General features: G+C 40.7%; 1 protein-coding gene across 1 annotated transcript; it reads right to left on the reverse strand.

The window, feature by feature from the left end:
* Positions 1–3756: 3756 nt before the first annotated feature.
* LOC308164935 (polyunsaturated fatty acid 5-lipoxygenase-like) lies at positions 3757–18663 on the reverse strand (the record flags this gene model as incomplete). The annotated part of the gene is made up of 14 exons (XM_080539007.1): positions 3757–3936; positions 8670–8840; positions 9300–9400; positions 10073–10194; positions 11052–11230; positions 12490–12576; positions 12740–12943; positions 13082–13228; positions 13362–13534; positions 14053–14159; positions 15467–15589; positions 15977–16058; positions 16359–16557; positions 18514–18663. The coding sequence occupies 14 exons, from the start codon at positions 18661–18663 to the stop codon at positions 3757–3759; spliced, it is 2025 nt and encodes a 674-aa protein (XP_080395133.1).
* Between the last annotated feature and the right edge of the window lie 4303 nt (positions 18664–22966).

Genomic DNA, 22966 nt, shown 5'->3' on the forward strand with positions numbered 1-22966 from the left:
TGAACTGTCTGAAGGCTTAGAGAATGTACAACTTTTTAAAACCATTTTCTACCGGTCACAGGAAATTGCTAGATAATCTCTGTGTTAGCATCATAACAAGACCTTTGGAAATAAATCAGTTGTGTTTTTCTATTGTGCGAATGATACAGTACTTATGGTATTCCATGTGCAGTTTTTAATATCTGTTCATTTGTTTGCTTAATCATGGGATGTCCTTGAGAAACACACAGCCTCCTTTTTAGATTGCCCCTTCATCCTTTACCCAGGCAGTTCTCAGATCAGACTCATTGTTTGTTTTGATGATGTGACGTTGGTTGAGGTATGAGGTAGATAGTCTTTGTGGTCTTATAGCACATATACAGTACAGTGTTTAGATACAGACACCTGACACATGGATCTGATACTTTGCTCTGCGGAACACCATGCATCTTTCAGTCAAGCGAAAGTCTCTGTTGCACAGAAAGGCACTAGTTTCACCCCAGAATATCTCATTGTCCATATTGAACAGTGTCCCTATTGAACAGTGTCCCTATTGTGTTACGATGATCAATCCCAAGTCCACCTGTTTCCCCTAATCATTATTTGATTTACGTCCATACCCCCTCTTTCACATCTAGCATAACAAAAACATTTTCAATGGATTGTTTTCTAAGGAAAAGTCTTAAGGGCTTCTCTGAAGTAAAGCAGCGTTACCCTATGTTGACATTTAAGTGAAGCAGAACTTGATTTGAGTATGATATTGTTTGATATTTAGGAGGCATTTTTCTGATAGAACAACAAAGCAGAATGTGCATGAAACGCTGAAAAGCTCACCACCTGCTGTTTAAGGATGAAAGTGCAATCTTAAAAGGGGAGTTCTGAATTCCTCAGGACAATGTGTTTTGGGATTACAGTCTGTTGTAAGTGCTTTTGTATATGTGGGAGAACAGCAATGCCAGGCTTCTCTTGTGAAACTGACAACCATTCCAGCAAAACACATTTTTAAAAGTGTCTTTGATACTGTACCAGTGTAATTGTGTACAACAGAGGTCCCCAACACCCAACACACACATACACTTACTACTGCAGTACAGCAACAAAGAAATCAGCATTGTTTCTCAATATTGCATTCTGTATTTCTGTGATGTAAAGCCCCATGGTCATCTACGATTTTGAGTCTAATATGTTCAGTCAGGATAATGAGTTGTTGGGAGTTGTAGCATTGAGAACCAGGCTTGAAACGGGCCATGTTTTGAAATACTTCTCTGAACTACAGTACCCGCAAGGCTCTGTGCAATTAGACAGAAAAAAGTGCAATTACCCTTTTGTTGACCCGGTCAATTCTATAGTCATTTACTGTTGGTGTTTCTCATTCAGAGCGTTCTCTGGATACATGATGATTATTTCTTAATTTTGTGTTGTGTATTTATTTTTAAAAGGAAAAGAGACAGAGCACATGATTTGTTCGCATTAAAGACCCCTTGAAATTGTGATTTTATGCAACTAACACTATTTACGTCCAGCCATGATTCATTGGAACCCCAGTAAGGCAATTCCACCTTTGCACCTTTCTCCCGTATCTGGTTTTCTAATTATGGAAGCAAGAGCTAGACTTGATATACTCCAAAATACTGTACCCCAATATTTGAATAATTGCAGTCCTTGCTGTAGCACCTTTCCTTTTTATATATATATATATATTTCTTTTGTTATTGGATATACAGCCTGCCAGACATTCCATCACCAGTGCTTTTACCTGATAAATATACTGTATTAAGGGTCTGAATCAATCGTTCTTTTTAGCATGAATGATATACTGTGTGTATATATATATACGTATGTATACATACAAAACATTTTTTGAGGGGGGGGCGAGGGATTCATAGTATTCATAGGAGCTGGCTCCTTTATTGTTCTTTGAGATGAGTTGACAACTTTGAACTTTTGTTTATTTTTTTTTTACATACTTTATGGACAGGATTTAGCTTAAGGTACACACTGTAGGTGAGGACGTTTCTTTACAGCTGAGCTCTTCTTTAGAATCGTTAAAACAGAGCAGCCTTGATCAACAACTACGCCTCTTTTGCTTTGCTTGGTGTGGCAGATCACATGTTGTTGATTTGTTCATTCTTGTAGCTTCATCCTGGGTGAGATACTAGACTGAGAAACAAAGCAACGTATAAATCTATATTCTCAGGCTGGCATGGCATTAAGGGTAGCTCCATAGCGATCCTCTTAGTATTTTACAACAGCCATACGAGCTGTTTCATTAGTGGATGGTCCTTACAGGGCTCTGTCTCTAGCAGCCACTGTTTCATTAGTGGATGGTCCTTAGAGGGCTCTGTCTCTGACACCCATTGTATATGTAAGGAGATGCAGCTGTCCTCCTCCCTCATTGTCCCTCATGTGCTGAGAAAGTGTTACTTGCATAAAACTACAGTGCTTTACTACTGACTGGACTTGAACATACATGACTGTTTTCCCCTTCTTAAAGTATCATTCCACAAGTTTGTCTGTGAATTTACTTTTGAATAGTAACTGTAAACATTTTGGTAAAAAAAAGTACTTATGTTTTGAAAATAAATATTGATGTGTTTTGATTTGTTTAATTTCCTATGTTTGAACAAAGTATGTAGAATGAAAAACCAACCAAATAAAAATGAAGTAAACTTTTAAACAGTTTTGCAGTGGTGTCTTAATACGATTTCCCAGCAACAACTTAATGTTAAAGATTGTACAGTAGGTCGTTACCATAGAAATCTCCCCAAAATATGGTAATCACAGTATTCATCGGCACTATGTTGACCTACATACTGTATATTCTACTCTCTGAGGTTGTGTCTGTTACCAACAACGCCTCTCCCCAACGGCGTCAGAAAAGTGGAAATTATCCTCATTGCTTTCTCCAGAGCCGATATCGAAAACAGCTGTAATCTACAGTCAATGTGCAATTATTTTCAGTATATTCATATTTCTCTCAGTATTTTCAGAGCTAGCAGGTGATTAATTGGATTGTTATGGTGATGAAAGTGACGCCATTTGTTTCATGTTTTCAGGCAGGAGTGCTGGAGCAATAAAGGAGATGATAATTGATGGGAATGTCAATGTCAATCTTGTCAATGTTGGCATAAATGTTCTCTCACTAGACACATTTCTATAATTTACAATATGGTTATAAATTAGAGATTACAGTGTTGCTCAAGCAGAACATAAACATGTTTTACCAGTATACAGCAATGTGCCAAAAATGCAATTCAAGAGAAAGATGTTGAGAAAGAGAAAGATGTTTTTTATTTGCAATTTGTCATTTAAATAATTTCATGGATAGTGAACATTGCACACAGGATTGATACATTCCATTTGCCATTCCAATCTGTTCCTTCATAATAGAAATGTTATAGATGTAGTTGCAATAAACTTGCAACAAAATACATATTCCTGTGTGTAGAGTTCCAGAAGGGTATCCTCAATGTAAAAGTGGGACCTATTTTTTTTCCCACTGAGAAGTGGAAAGGTATCAGTGAATATAAGCTTCTTTTAGCTTAAGATATAGCACACCATGTACCCTCTCATTGTCTCTTTTCACATCTACACTGATATGAAAACACTACTAAACAGGATAGGTGAAAGGCTACGGTGGGTGGACATTTTGCTTTCACCTCCGTAGCTATTTCACATTAGTATAAATGTAAACAGGGTGTAAAGGAGAGGAAGCCACTACTAAACTACTGAGATGTTCCTCTGGTTCATTTGGAGCCTCAGAGTCTCCTCCCTCCCTCAGACCGCCACGCTGTTGGGGATTCTGTCTGGGGAGAAGTAGTAGTAGGGCAGCTTCTTGCCCTCGTTCCTCCTCTTGATGGCGCTGCTCACCTCCGCCAGCTTGGTCCTGAAGGTCTCCATGGCCTCCTTAACCGGTTTCTCTATGAAGTGCTCGTCAGGGTACATGCCCAGGAACAACTGGGGGAGAAAGAGAACACACTAACCCACTGGAGTTCCATAAGCAGTGATCCCAAATGTGTTGCCAGCCCACCGGTACATTTGTGTGAGTGTGGGTTTGTGTGTGTGTGTGTGTGTGTGTGTGTGTGTGTGTGTGTGTGTGTGTGTGTGTGTGTGTGTGTGTGTGTGTGTGTGTGTGTGTGTGTGTGTGTGTGTGTGTGTGTGTGTGTGTGTGTGTGTGTGTGTGTGTGTGTGTGTGTGTGTGTGTGTGTGTGTGTGTGTGTGTGTGTGTGTGTGTGTGTGTGTGTGTGTGTGTGTGTGTGTGTGTGTGTGTGTGTGTGTGTGTGTGTGTGTGTGTGTGTGTGTGTGTGTGTGTGTGTGTGTGTGTGTGTGTGTGTGTGTGTGTGTGTGTGTGTGTGTGTGTGTGTGTGTGTGTGTGTGTGTGTGTGTGTGTGTGTGTGTGTGTGTGTGTGTGTGTGTGTGTGTGTGTGTGTGTGTGTGTGTGTGTGTGTGTGTGTGTGTGTGTGTGTGTGTGTGTGATTGTATGTGTCTGTGTCTGTGTGAGTGTCTGGGGGCTTGCCCAGGCACAATATCTAAATTGGCATCAACCACCCACTGCCCTGCTGCCTTGTGGGATAGTCTGTTAAGACAAAGTCATCCCACACTATCCAGAATGCATTATGCCACACTTCTCAGTGCCTCACTTCCATCTGAGAATGCCGCTGAATGTCAGCTGGGTCCCCAAACTGGGTGACTTCAAACAACTTGGAAAAAAACAACCAGGAGTGGAGTAGAGTGATACTGTAGGTGGACATGGCATTGGACAGGTCAATGCCAACGGCATTAGATTGCTGATTCACTTCAAGACTAAACTTTGACACACATTTTCCAGTGGGCTAAGTCTAACAGCCTCCAGAGGAGAGTCACCATGGTTACATCTTGCTCAGCACAAGAGAAGCCTCTCTGTTTGGCATGGATCCTTGCTAAAAAGAAGAGGCCTTTTACACTCGGAGACAGTGAGAATGTCCTACTGTCGACAGTACTGAGAAAATATGTACGTAAGCAGAAATCAAAAGAGTGTATTTTCTTTTGTTAGTGAATTAATAAGAATGCATTTCTGACATTTTCTTGTTACATTTGATTATTTTGTATTTTGGGGGAAATACTGTGGAACCGGTCCTATTTAGTTTGAGTGATGTGCTCTAAGCCAATCAGATCACTTGAGAAGAGATATGTTGAGAGTTGGAGGAAGCGCACGTGAGGGTGGCACTGTGGCACAAATGAATGAATGAGTGAGAGGTAAACAGACACCTGCGGCAGAGGGGCTGTGTTTGGAGAGCATGCCATGCGGTAAAGTTTAACGACGACGCATACTAGTGTTGCTATTAAGTTGGGACTATTTGACCACATTTTATCAACTTTTTGTTTCAGTTTAAAGTTAGGGTTAGCCGGTTTGTTATTAGGACGGTTAGCAGCGACTTGTACCCTAAAGACTGAACTCCGAGGATTGTTATTTGTTATTCAACATTGCCGCCAGAAGGACCGAGTTCGCGTGTGCAACGCGTCATCACAACAGTGTCACCTGACCTCGTCTCTCCCGCAGCTGGTTCACCTCCACCTGGCTGGTTCTGCTCCAGTGGCGTAGCGGACGGGCCCGCAAGCGACGCACCGCGGGGGGGCCCCAGCCACTAGGGGGCCCCCTAACATTTTTTTTTTTTTTTTTTTTTTTTATAATTTAAAAAAATATGAAACAAAGAAAATAAGTGGCCCTTCATTGTGTCAAGCTTAATTTTAATATATAGGCCTATATTAAAAAAGATATACATAGTTAGCCGTATCCAATAGCAACATGACTTTGACGTCACACGTAGGCAGCGAGACACAAGGAAAATGAGCAAGCGAAAATACAATACAAAGTACAATAAGCATTCTTTAGGTGGTGGTAGATTCTCTATTCGGACATTCGGAGTGAAAGAAAAACAACATACAGATGATAATTCACACAATATAATACCACGAAAGCGTACAGCACTAAACAATAACATTTATTTGGGCAGCATCATACTCAAACTCAGGCAGAAGGGCAGGGTCCGGCCAGGTTCACAGTCACAGGCTGTCAGTGCATCATAATTCAGCATGGTTAGGCTATATATAGCTGCTTCTTTTTCTATTCTACTATTCTATTCTACTTCTACTGTCTGCGTCTCCCTGGGTATTCCTAGACCAGATGGCAAAAAGTAAAGAAATGCCACAATATACCAGGACTTAAGAAACGAGATGTCCAACAAAGGATTTGACTAACCCTGGCCAATTTTACGCAACAAGTAGACTCTGATGCAGCGGAGACAGGGTTGCCAGATGGGCTGGTTTTTGGTGGATTTAGCAGTTTTTAGATTGGTTAGGTTGGAAATTCTCAATCCCATCTGGCAACCCTTAGCGGAGAGTCTACAGCTTATATGTTTACAGATATCGCGCTGCTGTGCACACCACACTTTGTTAAAAGAAATAAAGCTTGTACTTTTCTACTTATAATACATTCTACTGATGTAGTCTACCATTTGGTTTTAGTTATTGCTCTCACTTGTTTGTACCTTTTGCTAAGTCAAGCATTTATAATGTAGAGTGCATATTGCGAAATTTCGCAACGTCAATAACGCATCGGCCTCTAAAAAACGCACTTTTTATTTTTTTTACCTCCGTTGCGAAAGGGCCCCCGCCGCCACCTTGCGGGGGGGCCTCGGGATTTTGCGGTACGCCACTGCTACTTATAATACATTCTACTGATGTAGTGTAGTCTACCATTTGGTTTTAGTTATAGGCTATTGCTCTCACTTGTTTGTACCTTTTGCTAAGTCAAGCATTTAGAATGTAGAGTGCATATTGCGAAATTTCGCAACGTCAATAACGCATCGGCCTCTAAAAAACGCACGTTTTTTTTTTTTTTTACTCCGTTGCGAAAGGGCCCCCGCCGCCACCTTGCGGGGGGGCCCAGGGATTTTGCGCTACGCCACTGTTCTGCTCCGTGGTATCGTGAGTACTCTGGATTTACTGGATCAGCGATACCAAGGACGTGTTTTCTTTCACATGTGCACCAACAAACAACAAATCCAACCGCTTGGTAGAACTTTTAAACATGAACTTTGAACTTCATTTATTACTTTTGTGTGTTTAAGGTTTGTGTTTGTTTCAACCAGATTGTTATTTTTGTTTTGTACACACACACACACACACACACACACACACACACACACACACACACACACACACACACGCTTACATATAAACACATACACATAGCACAGACATACAAACAAACCCATACACATAGTATAACACACAGCATACACATATATATAAAATAACAGAAACATTATTTTTGCTATTCCCTTTAAATTGTTGTCCTTTGTATTTTGTTTGTATTATGGTTTACCGTATATACTTGTTTTCTGGGGACATATAATTACAATTACATACACTTGTATATCTGATCTATTTGCAAATAAGAAGAGTTAGCCAGTTCACCATCAACAGCTAAGACTCAGAATCCTGTTATATCTTAATTAATTGAAATAGTACCTCAGGAGAGGGTTAGGCTACATATTGATGCAACAGGTGCTGACATCACTTGACGAGGGCCCGCTTCAACCGGTGCTTATTGACATTCAAGCCTCAGGTGACCTGAAGGCAGGCGAGCAATTCTCAAACACGAGAAGATTGGCCTTTTTTCTTCTAACTATTATTTGGATCATCGTACACGTGTGAATCCACCTTCTCTCACATGAACGCTATTAAAACAAACACAAATCAACAGCTTCATCGTTGCCTGAGAAGTGCTATTGCTCTCATTAGAAGGGAAAAAGATGTGTGCTGTGTACATATGTAAATGAGGAAAGTGTTATTGAAAAGAAAGTCAACTATGCACTTAAATAAGCCTAATAATAAGCACTTAATTTAAAGGAATTGATTGTATTAGGCGTTACAATAAATAGGCGTTACGTTTAGGCTATTGTATTAGGCATTGCATTAAAGGTACTTCTATATGTTTTACAAGTGTAGGCTATACAGTTATTCAGAAGAATAACGCATGCATGTGAAAAATGTCTGGCCCCTCTGCAAACATTTCAAAAATCTAGCCCCCTTAAAAATGTATACTATATTATAGTGTAATAGGCTGTGTGCACCGGAGTAAGACGACTGCACTCCCACTCAAGTGCTCTTTAACATCATCCTCCTATGCATCACAGTGCTACTTCACAAGGACATTGAGAACAGCTGCATTGTGGGAGTGGATCTTAGACTGGATGGAAACCTCTTAAATATCAAGGCTTTCCATATCAGATGCCTCCAGTGAATTCTTGAGAACCCGGCGTTGAGTACTCCACAATGACATACCGGCATAAACAAGTTCCCCAAGTATGGAGGCCAACCTAATACCAGCTCCCACTGTGTTGGCTCGGCCACATGATCAGGAATGCGAAGGAGTGCTTTTGAAAGATTCAAAAGATCCTGTACAGCCTTGAAAGTTTATGTACATCTAGGACAGCTCTCTGCAGGGGGCCAGAAAAGGCGCTACAAGGATCAGCTAAAAACATCCCTGACAAAGTGTGGCCTCAACCAAGCAAAACTGGAGAATACTGCTTCTGAATGCTCGAAAAAGGCACCATTAGAGAAACGAAGTAATCAGTAGATTAAATAGGTGTGTGTGTGTGTGTGTGTGTGTGTGTGTGTGTGTGTGTGTGTGTTCAACCTCTTACCTCGTTCTCCTGGAACTGACTGAGGGCCCAGACAGCTCCTAGGTGCCAGCAGGAGCGCCCGCGGTCTGGAAGGCTCTCAATGATGTACTTCACGTCTATCACCCCCTTCTCTCTGGGAGGAGGTCTACGCATGGTCGGGGGGGAGTTGGGGATCCAGGAGCACCAATCATACTGAAACACACATAAATAACTAGCTTCAGAAGACATCTCATGGCCTGAAACTACAAGTGTGCTAATGAAAAAAATCATATTTGCTTCGGGAAACACGAGCTCTCTATTTGATCAGTTGTTCATTTATTTTATTTAAAGTATTTTTTTAATTAGATTTCTGTTTTTTTGGTTTAATTTCCCCTCTTTTAATTGGTACCATTTGATGTGTTCTTATTTCCAGTACAAATGTACTTTTTGTGAAGCCTTAATCAAATATTTGCTGCCTCCCAAAATGTTGATAACTTGAATAATAACGTGATTGAAAAGGGAGAACAAAAGGTTCACAGTTATTATGAGAGAATGTATTAATTGAGTGTCAATATAGTGAAATTATACAAATCATTCTAAGAGGGTTAGGGCTAGGCATGTTTCAACACAAGCCTTCCTTTCCAAAGATAACGTTTCAAAAGCCTACAGTACCTGTCCAAAGTTGACTGCAGCGTGCTGTGCAGAGGCAGTGAAGATCACAACAGTCAGGTACTCTATGAGCTCCTCACGGGTCTTCAAGGACTTAGGAAACTCTAGGACCGGGAGAGAGACAGGGGCAGGGACATTTTCATGAGATTCAACCCATTTTTTTATTGCTTCATATCTCATCCTTTTCATTGCTTACAGTTGTATACAGACCAATGTTGCATTACCCTTGCCCTATTCACACACAGGAACTAAGGACGTTTCTGGTGCAACCAGAAGTCTGTGAGTGCAACACAGGAAGCTAATTTTGACACTGGTTTCAGTTCCATGTTTCAGTGTAATTAAACCTGGCAGTGAATACAGTTAATTCCTATCCTCATCCCCCTCCAATAACGTATAAGGTGAAAGCAAATGCCTTGTATAGTTAGGTGTCTACTATGATATTGCTTCTCAGATCAGTTTAGAAGATGCTAATGTGGTAAGGGGAGGACGTATGTTGCATGTCATGCATGTTCAGACTATAAGAAAACCAATAGTGTCAGACTGACTTCCTCCCTCACTGCACATCAGTTACATAATGATGATTTTAGCCATGCAAGATATATTAGATGACTTTGCACATAGCCTATATGATGTTATAGGCAGCTCAATGGTACAGTAGGCTACCTTTTTCAACATAAAATAGATTGAATGATTTGTGTTGTACAGTGGATGGATAGAAGAGCATTGTACACATATCCATAGGGTCATCCTATTGTGTTGAGTGTATTTCTGCCCACCACAGTAGTCAAAGTCCTGCATCCCAAAGCTGCACACGTCTTTCACAAAGGCTTGGATCTCCTCGTCCTTCTGCACCGTGTCATCGTCGGCATAAAAGATAGACACCACGTCTGACACAAAACTGGGACAGTTTGATATGTTTAGAGTATCCGTACAGTAGCTTGTAGCAAACATTTGACAAGCTAAATATCCCTAAAAAGAGCTTGTATCCGTACACAAATATTGTGATGGGTAAAATGTCTGGTGAAAAAGTAGGGCATGGTAATTTTCCTTCAGGGCATTTATTTTTTTTATTTTTTTTTACAGATTATGAAAGTGCAGATTTCAAATGATGTCATACATTGAAATCTGAGAGTTGAAGATATGCTTATTTGAATGTTGGTCTCAAACGGAGAATTGAACAAATCATTCTGAATCAAAACATGCAATTTGCAACCATCCTGTTGGGAGCTACTTCGCAGCTAAAAAGAAAACATTGCTATGTACTAACATCTAACTGCATGTTTAGCACATCAAAACATGCTGATTGAACATCAACATGCTAAAAACACATAACTACACATAATTAGATGATCACACAGTCCTTGCTTTTGAACATGGCCTAATTTGTTTACATGCCATGTATCACTAACCCTAGTAGCCTACATAATATGCCAAAAAAAGATTGCGCAAATTGAGAATTGCCTACATGCGGACCTTTTCACCAGACCGTGTCACAAATGATTTAAACAGGTGTATTCAATAAGATGTTGTGTATTCTCTGCTGGTACAGAACACACACACATACTCTCTCTACGTATATCTATCTCAGCTTTACACACACACACACACACAGTCACACACACACACACACACACACTCTCTATATACGTATATCTATCTCAGTTTTACACACACACACACACACACACACTCACTCTCTCTCTATATAATATGTATATCTATCTCAGTTTTACACACACACACACACACACACACCTCTTGGTGGCCTCCCACACTTTGTTGCCATCGTCTCTGTAGTAGTAGTAAGGCAGCTCGTCCTGGCTGTCCACCCCGCGGGACTTGATCTCGTCAGGGAAACACAGAGACCTGAAGGTGCAGGACTTCATGGCCTTCTGGATCATCTCTACGTGGCCTCCCCCACCTGTACCATTGGCCTGAAGAAAGAGACACATGTCACACATACATCATACTTACACAGAATTCATTATAACTCATAATACATCCATCACTTATTATCCTCTTCTTATCCACCTCACTTTTCTGGTTTTCTGCTCGAAATGACATGCCCACAGTGAATATAGAATATCTCCACAATCACAAGGGCCTTCATAATGATATTGTTATCAAATGAAAGCTAACACCTGTGGGGTGGCTGTAGAAGTGTCAGAATCAAAATCTATGTTACTGTGTCAGAGCAAATAGAGCTAGAACATTATAAAACATCTCAAATTCAGTCTCCGCCTAAAAAAACAACAGCTTTTACAGTGAATATCACCTTGGAAACCTGATAATGAAGCCAAAATCATCTAGGAATCAGTACTCCAGGGTCTTATTAGTACTTGTGCCAAAGTCGATGCTAGTAATGTGAGCAAATGCAACTTTGTACCTGTTTTAGTACAGGTATGTTTAGGCGGACACCTATATGTTTAGGCCATTTGGAGATATTTTGGCACCATCTTTGACCTTTGACCTTTCTCATGTATCAGATTTCTTTTTTGGGGGGGGGGGGATTTTTTGGGGTTGGCCGACCAATGGTATGGAAATTCGGCGTTGAAACCGGACATGACACATTCTCTCCAGTTGGAGAAAACTGGATGTGACTTAGGCCGTGTTTACCGTCTCGGGGAAAAAATGGTGGCATCGTATAGCATGCAAAATTGTGAAAAAAATGTGATATCGATGAAGAGAATTGATCGAGGTAAACTCTTTATATCACTTCGGACGCCGATGGGGGTCCGTTGGCTCCTATGAGGTTATATCACTGTATCACTATTATGAGTGGCCAGAGGAAGAAAAATACATGCTTTTGTTTAATCATCTCACTATCTAACTTCTCAATAGATTTTGAATAGATAGAGGGCTCTGAAGCAATCTTACCTGAGCTATATATATATATACGTATATGATATGTTCTAGCAGTAGGCTATAGTATACCATCGACTTTTGAGTGCAAAGTATTGACACGGTCAGTTATACACTGAGGAGGCAGTCAATGTATTATAGGGTCAGTCCTACTAGTCTGGGCTGTGGTCACCTTGGTCACTGTCAGACGCCACACTCACACACATAAGCTACTCTCTGCTGGTACAGAATATACACATACTCTCTCTCTCGCTCTCTGTCTCTGTCTCTCTGTCTCTGTCTCTCTCTCACACACACACACACACACACACACACACACACACACTCTAACCTTGTCAAAGATTCCACATTCACAGATGAGCTGCTCTCTGGCTTTGGTGTTGATGGCGATGGTGAAACGCACATGTGGGATGAGGAGCTAGGGGAGGAAACACAATTAATGAATTAATGAGTTGGTCAGTCACTCAATCAATCACTCAATCAATCAATCAATCATTGTGACTTGTTAAATGAATGCAATAACAAAGTGTGAACACTACAGGATACTGGCAGAGTTATAAACGGAGGTGAGGTCAGTGAACCTTAAAGGCGGGGTGAACGGCAGGGAGGTGACGGAACATGGCGATCCCAAACACCTCAGACATGAGGTGGGTCCTGAGCAGGTGTGTTACTGTCTGGTGCATGTGGAAGTCTGACGAGCGCACCCAGATCTTAGCCAGCATCCAGTCATACTGGTTGTCACTGGGGAGGAAGATAGGGTTGTCCTTCCCGGGAGTCTGACCCAGCTGAGAGGAGGAGAAAATATGAGGTGGTGAAAGGAGGAGGAGGAGGAGGAGTACATTTGATACAATGGCAATAGACATGGCCTTCCTTCAAATGCACACATCTATGTTGTTTTCATATTCACTACACTATCCGTCTACCTGTATGGCCAGAGGCAAGACCTTGTTCTGGATGTTCTTATAGAGCAGACAGATGGGAGCTGCCAGGTACTGCAAGGTGCATGGATCTGTACTGTTAGGACTGATGTCCTCCATCATCTCATAGTCCGCTATGTAGATGTTACCAGCCTGCAGGGAATATACCAACATGAAAACATGACTTAAACTTAGGGTCAGGGCATCATCGTGTGTACATTGAGTCAGTGTATGTGGCTGTCCAATGTGTAATGGCAATTCTGTGAGATGTGGTGACGATCCTGACCTTGACCTCCTCCTCCAGGGTCAGGTCTCTCTCCAGACAGTCTGCCACCATCTCGTGAGTGACCGGAAACTTCTCTGGCAACTTGGAGCATTTGTGGAGCATTACTGGGTTGCAGCCGTTCAGGTACTGGTACCCAAACATGAAGTCCTCTCTCCAGTGCTCCATGACATACTCTTTAATAGAGTAGAATTGCATAAAATAACTTTTTTAATGGATTGTAGTGTCACAATTTCTTTAGCTGTGTAGTTTTATTGAGTTAACACCAATGTCTGGTAAAACATGTCATGTTTACCAGACATTATTATTTTTGAATTACATTTTTTTTTAATGTATAATACTTATTTCCCCCACTGTACATTTCCCTCACACAAAATGTATGCTAACTAATGTTTGGTCACTGTGTAATGCAATGCAAATTCAAAAGGATGCGTCAGATCTTATCTGGCACAAACAGAAAAAGACTACACTTCATAGAGCAGTGTTCTTTCATGACAGGTCAATAATGGGGGTCTATGCATAGAAAGTGTCATTTTCTGCATTTCTGAACAGTGAAACTAATATGTACAAAAACCCCACCAAATAGTTTTATCATGGGGGAATGTTGTATCTCTTTACAATAACAACTTACCACATAACTATGTCATGTAGAAACATGTAGAGATGTTTCTCCACAGATAACAGAAACACACACCTGAGATTGTGTTTTTGATCCTCACGAAGATCCTCTCGAAATCTGCAAAGTCACTCCAGGAGGACTGGAACATGTGCATAAACTGATTCACACACAGGTTCTCTATCCTGGGGGCAAAGATGAAATATACCATTCAGAGCATAAATGCTATATAACTGTTGATTAACATCCAGGAGCTGATGACCATCACACCATCGCCATCATCATGATGATCATCAACTCAGCCAAATATCAACCAGAATGTTTCCAATGACTTTCGGACCGATACTGTATATAAACACAGGGTAATTATTGCAGATTCATAACAGAATAAGCACACAAAAAAATACTAGAAATCCCTAATGTAAGTCTTCATCATGCTTTATACAATGTATGAATAGCATACACTGACACTGTGTAACATTGGGGTTCTTTGCTCCTAGCAGACTGAAAGGTTATAAATGCAAATCCATCTGCATTGCGTATACAAGCTCAGATAAACAGCTCTGTTTCTCAACAGAGTTGAGCTATTTACAGGCAGAAATGAGCATCCTGCCTTGCCCAAGCTTGACCACAGCCACTTCCTCCAGGTCCTCATAAGAGATCGGTCCTCTTTCTATGAGGGTGCCAGACTGATGCTGTAGGTAGACATCTCTATCTTCAACTGTGAAACCATAGTCTTGCAGAAACAAACAGTCAGTCTCAAATAGTTTACTTCCCAAAAAGTAGGCTGGAGAGCATCGCTGCCAACGCAGCCGTGGACACATTCCTTATGTGTTTAAAAAACATACTGGTATGTTACATATAATGCTAGTTTAAAAAACATAGTGGTGTGTTTACATACACTGCTAGTATTAGACTGAAGGCTTTGTCAATGTACACAGTCACAATCTCATTGATACCATCTTTGTTTGTATTTAGGGTTGTATTTAGGGATGCATGCAAATCTCTCTGGTCAATCATACAATGACTGCCCTGTATTCCACAGGCCTTGAGGGAAAACCTGGACGCATTCATAGCTTTGAGCCCACTTTCTAGACTAATCACAGTATAACCATCTACCAACCAGCTGACTCTTATTCAAACCTTCATTTCGCCCAGGAAATCCCATTGAGGTAAAGAACCTCCCTTCCTAAGACATTGCCAAGAGGGAATCTCAAGGACAAGCATACAGGACAGTAAAAACAGACAACGGCCCAGACCACTGAGGAGAGGCTGTATCCTAAGAGGTGGTTCGTTTAACCACGCCAAAGTGATGTGACACCACGCCTGACACCTAACTAGGTTTTAACTGCGCAGGTTGACATGGTCCTGCACCAACCAGACAGGGAGGCCACACTTGGGTTACAGAACAGTTAAGCTACAGTTCTTACACCATATTATACAGTATGAGATATTCAGGTTTTTCCAATTACAGTGGGGTTACTGTACTTACGCCTTACTGTAGTTGAGTACGAAGTCCACTCCTTTCTCGCTGTCAAACTGGATGTCCCTAGGCAGCTCCTTATGTGTGTTAGCATCTATGCTCATAGGAAACCCTGGCTGCCACTCCCTCCACCTGTACACAGGAGTCACAGTCATTTACTCACACTATAGTACAGCTCGGGAGGTCTGGTATTGGTGTTACATCTTTGTATATGGAATACTTGAATGCATTGAACACTGGGTGTAGTGTATATGTTACGGTACATGTGGGAAAACTAGGGTTAGTGTTAGGTGCTAGGGTGCTAGGGTGCTACGGTTAAGGTTAGGGTTAGGGTTAGACATGCCAGCATGTACCAAGTCGACATAGCACCTAACCCTAACCCTAGTTTTCCCATATGTACTGTATTCCCACATGTACCGTAACATATACACTATACATCAGTGATGTTTATGTGGATGCTTGTATGAGAAACAGCAGTAGAGAACAATATTGTGCACAATATTAAAAGGTAGTTTTTGCCTATAGGTTTTGCGCCTGGTTTCCAGCTCTTTCCGTCTGTGTTGCCTCCCCAGTCTGGTTTTGTCGTCCTGTGGCAGACGTGCTGAGAATGGGAAACACTGTTAGAACTGAAAAGAAACAACATTGGATCTTGGGTGAAGTACTCTGATTCATGTGCTGTAGTTGAGGTGGGGGGGTGAACTGGCAGCTCTCGCACAGAGTAATGTGTTTGTCTGTCTGACTCCTCAATTGAGAGACAAGCCAAACAGACACACAAGTTGACAAACAGAGACAGACAGATAGACAGACAGACAGACAGACAGACAGACTCAGGGATAGGAGAACAGAATAATAAATAGATAAACAGACAGAGAGAATAATAGATTGATAGATAAAAAGATACCTTGTCCATCCCTGAGCACCACCTCCTTGTCGTCCACGAGCCAGCGGAAGCAGGGGAACTCGACGTAGTCTCCAGAAGGGATCTTCACCGTCACATACTTACAGTACCAGTCGTCCTGCACCCAGTACTTCTTCTTCTCTATCTTCACCAGCTCAATATCCCCCAGGTTCTCCCCCACATTCACATCATATGAGTCCACCTGCGATATGGGTTGTTATAGAAGGGAATAGTTTTCTTAGTTGAATTCATTTCGCGATGAGACTTTATATTCAATAACCAGAATGAAGGTTAACTGTGAAGAAAGAGAGGTCAGGTACAGATCAGTAGTCAGATGGTTCACATCGAAAGAGTAGATTGATGAATGAGTCCCACTATCTGACACTCTATCCGAGATTGGATTCATCTGAAGATTCAAGAAATAGTGATTATAAATACTTTTCCCATAACTTCCATTTTAAGTTGAAGTCATAGACAGTTCATTCAATAGTCACTGAATCTATAGTGGGGGTTATAGTACAATATAATTGTTCATATCCCTCCTACAGTAATACAGCTACTAAAATAAATAAATCATGGATGACTTTCTCCAGATCAGTAAAGGACAAAAATGACCTTATTTTGTAAATATATCTGATAAAAGCATGACTGAATAATCATTTTGACCTGTTCGTCAAAATATATCCCTATGTTCCTAGCAACAGGTTTCACATTAATAGTCAGACAACCAAGTTGTTAAGAATCAGATATGTGTGGTTAGAAGGGCCAAATAAAACAGGTTTGTTAAGATTGAGACATCCAACATGTCATGTCTGCGAGACAATCACTAAATCACTGGATTGAATAGGAAAAAAGAGATACTCAAACTAACACTTTGAGAACTTTAGTTTGATGTAAACCAATTTAGGGCAGTGTCTGTAATTCCCACACAATTTGTAAGACAGTCAATTAAGATTGTTTGAACAATTGTGTCAAAAGAAGCACTAAGGTCAAGGAGAACTAGAATGGAGCACTGATCAGTATCAGCCATTAAAAGAAGGTCATTGGTGACTATAAGTAAAGCACTCTGTGCAGTGAAATGAGCAGAAACCAGATTGAAATTAATCAAATAGATTATTCCTACTCGTGAAGTTTGTCAATTGTTTGTATATATATATAAAGATGAATAAACATTTTGTTCAAGATATAACATTTTAATAAATATAACATTTTCACTAACACTTTGGATAAAAATGTGAGAACTCTTGAGGTTCCAATTTGGGTAAATCCGCCAAATTAGGTAAATCCGCTTTTAGTTATGGTGCACCTAACCTCTGGAACAATCTATAGAAGAAAAAATCAGTTGGAAGTTCTGGTGCCGCTTGGGCAATTTAAAGTGTTAATTGAAGACCTCCTTGATGAAAGATGTGATTGCGTCTCCTAATATTGTGGTTTTAAATGATGTAGTGAACAAGAGGAGGAAGATTTCATGTGGGATACCATGACAGTTTCAGCTGATATTGGGCTAAGGGAGCTTTTAAATGCTAGGTAACAGTGAGATCATGTACAGGTGGAGTGATCTTAGTTTGGCACTTTCTGTCACCCTACGTTTCACCACATTTATTTTAGAAACCAGTTGAGCATGTTCACCCCTCATCTACCTCATGGTCAAGAGGTTCCTCTTTTCTTTTTCTGGCATTTCATTAAGTGGCAGAATTGTGATAGATTTTAATTTGACACTCCATTCCAGGTGATAGTTATTTTTTCATTTTTGAAGATGTCGATCAGCTTTGAAATGAATACATTTAAATTCAACCAGATAGGATTAAAATAGTCAACTGTCCTTCAAAAAGGAGGTATATTTAAACAGTGTTTCTTTGTCAATCCACTTGAAATTGGAACTTTTAATCGAAATAAAGGCCTTTTTAAACATGAGATGTGACTCTTCTGTCATTTCTGTACAATAGAAGCTTCATATTTTTTCAGCTGTAGAGTTCTTACAGGACACTTTCAATCTGAAAAACATATTCAATCAGGTATTATACTGTATATCTTAGGTCAAGTTCTATAGCGTTTGAATGTAGAATAACCTACCACAGAACTCTTTTTGTGCTTACCAACTGTGAAGACTTCAAATAAGAAAATCCTCCTACCAACCACAGAAGCTGCTCTCACTCACCGCTCCTCTCTCAAAGTCATTGTAGAGAGGTTTGTCCAGTAGTGTTCTCTGGCTGCATCCCTCTGTCCCCACCAGTGTGACATAGATGTAGTCATCGGTTCCTGCAAACCACTGGCTCCCAGTGGCGACTGTTACAGTGTAGGAAGGCATTGCATGCAGGATGGAGAGGAATGATGATATCCACTAGTAAAGCCCTTGGTGAGATATTGAAAACTGTTGTGTGTCACTGTAAGAGTCTAGTCCCCTAGTCCCCTTGTTGTCACTGTAAGAGTTCCCCTTTTTGCTCTTCTATGTAGACTCTCTCTCTCTCAACACCCCTTTTGTCCAACAGACGCAATGCAAATGCATAAACAACCAAAGGATGATGAAACGGTAGATAAGGTTTCACTGGTGAACTCAGAAGATTTCAGTATGCTCCACCCCTTGATTACCCCCTCATCTAATATTCCTCCACTAGTGACCCCGTGCCATTGGAAGCCATGCATGCCCATGCCATCACCCTGCCTCCACCGTGTTTCACAGAGGATGTGGTATGCTTTGGATCATGAGCCGATCTTTTTTCCTCAGAATATTTTTTTAGATCGAGTTGTAGACAGGAGAGCCAACGCTTTATCTGTTGCTCCGAATCTTGAAGTGTGTGTGTGTGTGTGTGTGTTTTTAAAACATGAACATATTTACAGATGGAGACATTGAAACTGCACTGTATTTAGCTGGTATGATCATTTTCAGGTCGGTGGCACATGGAAAAAATAGGCGAGCCTTCTATGCTTTAGCTCACAGGCTCCAGACCTGAACGTGATAGGAGATGTGCATCTCAGGTGGCTTGTATGCATGCTCTAACCCATTTACATGGGCATCGAAATGAAAAGAGTTTCACACGTCGCAGATGTCTCATGTATGTTTTGGCCGTAAGGATAGCCTGTTTCACTTGCATTGAGAGCTCCGTTGACCACAGCTTCCAGATGCAAATGCCACACTTGGAATCAACTCAGACCATTCACCTGCTTAATAGATGAAGGAATAATGAAGGAATAGCCCACACAGGTCTATGAAATACCTTTTGAGTCAATTGTCCAATTACCTTTATTTGCAAGTGCTGGCTGCTCTAGGCAGTGGGTGTACCTTGGGCTATGTTGATAAAGACTATACTAATACAAGCTGCATTAATAAAAGCTATTGATGAAAAGTCATTGATAAAGCCACTTCCTATTCAAACTCTAATGCTTACCTGTTGTTGCCAATAATCAGAGGGCACATCTACATGTACAACAGAGTAAGACTGACCACCATTCCATTTGGATACTCTGAGAGCAGAAAGCAAGGCTCTACTCATGACACATTTACCAGTCAAATCACTAGGTAACACCTGACAACACAGGGTAGTGTTGACTGGTTTCGAGAGAATAAATGCAAATATGGAGTCCCACTATCCCACTCTAGGGCAGTGAAGGACAGTACTGTATATATGGAGCCAATACTGTACAGTTTGTCTAGTCTGTAATGTCCTCAGAAAAGGGAGTAGGATGAAGCTGCCCCTGGATGCCCCTGGATGTTGATCTAATATAATAGCTTTACCCCTAATGGTTAAGGTTGCATTTTGGGAGGGTATTTAAATGTATCCTAGATAGGTAAACTAAAGATTACCCTGTGTTCACCCATTCACAGGGGAATAGAAAGGACATTATTCAAAACTGCCCACTAGAACAGCCGTGCCTTTTTACCTACTAAAATAGCCGCCTCAAATGACCCCCTCTTCACAATGCTGAGCTGCTACTTACACACAACGACCACTAGTTGGCCGCTTGTAAATTAGCCTCCCTCCTACACAGAAAAACTGCAAAATAGCTTTATACTAGCTTATCCTGATGTGATTTCAAACTGTAAGGTACTGGGTGGTAGAACACACATATCTAGGAAAAGTCATGAAAGCAGGGTCCTGAAATTTGAAATTTCCCCCCCCTCCCCACAGTGGCAGCACAGTGCGCCGATTAGATAGCAGATGATGTCTACAGAGGGTGATGTAACCCCTCCCTCCCCCCACCCCTCCCCTACTGTTGTCTCGTGTGTGTCCCCCCCCCCCCCCCCCCTTCTTGTAATCATTGATTGTATGCGTTCTATTGTAAAGTGCTTTGAGTTGCATTTCATGTACAAAAGGTGCTATATAAATACAGCTTTACTTACTTACTTACTCACTACAGGGGTCAAATGATCCCTCATGGCTGCTAGTGTTAAAACCCACCTTTTCACCATTGCATTCAACCTTTAGTAGCTGTTTCACTGTTTCTTGTTTTGTGTGTTTGTCTCTCTGGCTCTGGGGGCCATTCCACTAAAGGTGGATCAGTATAGCGGCGATTGAAATAAATGCGGCGATCAGGCAACTCGAGATTGGAATTCAAGCCTCAGGTGATTCCTCGAACGAGGATCAGGCTTGTGTGATGAGTGTTCACAGAACACCGGCTTACAAATCTTCGATATGGGCGCGTGCACGCAGACATAAAGAGCCCCGAAGAGTCGATCTGTCGAAATGAAGATACTCCACTCTGCAGGGGTACTACATTTGCGCAGCATTCCCGAATTATTGATCTTTATGAAGACGGAAAAATAAGTAATGTAAAATAGTGCAATACTGTCGCAATTAACAAGGCGAGGGAAATGGTTTGGCAAGAAATTGCTGACCGATTAAATGCGTAGGTCATACTAGCCCCAGTTATTGTTATATGTTCATATTTTAATAAATGAATATTACTACTGTGGTGATATCAGCAGCAGGCTACAAACCATCATATTGCACAATGGCCTAGTGGTATCGACCGCTGCCACAGGATTTATTCATCATTTTTAGACGTGGTTCGAATCCCTCTTCCGACACACTTTTTACTGCATTTCGTTGTCTGAATCTAATCTAAAATCTCATCTAAAAAAGTATGTAGGCTATAAAATTATGGTGCAGGCTAATTTACAAGAACTGACACAATTACAATGGTGTTTAAGCCTTTGCATGAAATCTTCGGTTAAATGTAAAAAAATAAAATAAAAAATACTTAGTCAAGTCTCGAACTCGCAACCTTTGGGACTCCAGCCGGCTGCCTTAACCACTGCGCCAACCAGACCTCTGTGATAACAGCAATGCAAGTTGATAGACATACCTATTCATTTTATTTTATTTTTTACACTTTTTAATTTATGTATCCATCGATCTATCTATCTATCTATCACACTTTCAAAATATCTAGTTATCTATCACACAATCAAACTATCTATCGATCGATCACACTTTCAAATTATCAAATTATCTATCTATCACACAGTCAAACTATCTAATCTATCTATCTCGTGTGAAGTGGGAACTAATATTTCCTAAAAGACACATGAGGAACTGTCGTTCGGGGTTTAGTTTCCGCCTGTGAGCCTTTTTTGACGCGCGTCTTACTATAGCCTGTGTTTTAGCCTGGTCGCGACCAGGCTAATTATATCTGACTCAGAAGGAGCTCAATCAAGCAGTGAATTATTTGAGCCACATTGATGGAACAGAACGCAAGCTAACATTATTGAGGCTTAGAACTTTATCGAGGCTTAGAACTTTATCGGGCTTCGTGGAATAGCCCCCTGTTCTGTTTGTCCCATTCCCTTGTAAAGCGATCTTGGGTCTGTGAAAGGCGCTATATACATTTAAGTTATTATTATTATTATTATTATTATTAAAGGGAAGATCAGTATTTTCCTGTTTACTCTGCAGTGATGTAATAATCTCAGTATTCAAGTTGTGTGAAGCACAGGGCTCAAACAGCCACAACAGTCCTATATGCAGTATATAAAATGTGGGTTCATGTACAGTATGTAGACAGACCCCATCACGTTTTCCACATCTTGTTGTATTATAGACTCAATTTAAAATTGATTAAATTAAAAGAATTTGCCGTCAATTCACACACAATACCCCGGAATGACAAAGTGAAAACACGTTTTTAGAAATGTCAGTACGTTTATTAAAATTGAACTACAGAAATACTTTATGTACATAAGTATTCAGACTCTTTTCTATGACACACTTAAAATGAGCTAGAATGCAAAATTGTCATCAACAAATCACTCAATAAGTTGGATTGAGTCCATCTTAATGCGAGGATAATACTAGTTCATGTAATTTTGCAATTAATATATTTGTTTTTATAGGGTCTCTGATTTGCATAGGAATCAATTACACACTGTGTGGATCAGGTTGTCATTACAAATATACAAGTATATAAACCCTGCATTGTGTGGTGGTACAATATAAAGCCGACTTTATACCAATAAGAATTGTATGCATTTTATGATGATACATATCCAATCTCTAATGAGTATGTACTTACATACTTACAAAGACAGTGCTGTGCAGTATCAAAAGGTAATTATGTTAACATCTTTGCAGTATTTGTTTTTAATGTTTTAAGTTAACGTGTCATGTATAGTA

The sequence above is a fragment of the Nansenia antarctica genome (assembly GCF_963989245.1).
Source record: "Nansenia antarctica genome assembly, chromosome: 1".
In the NCBI taxonomy this organism is placed as follows: Eukaryota; Metazoa; Chordata; class Actinopteri; order Argentiniformes; family Microstomatidae; genus Nansenia; species Nansenia antarctica.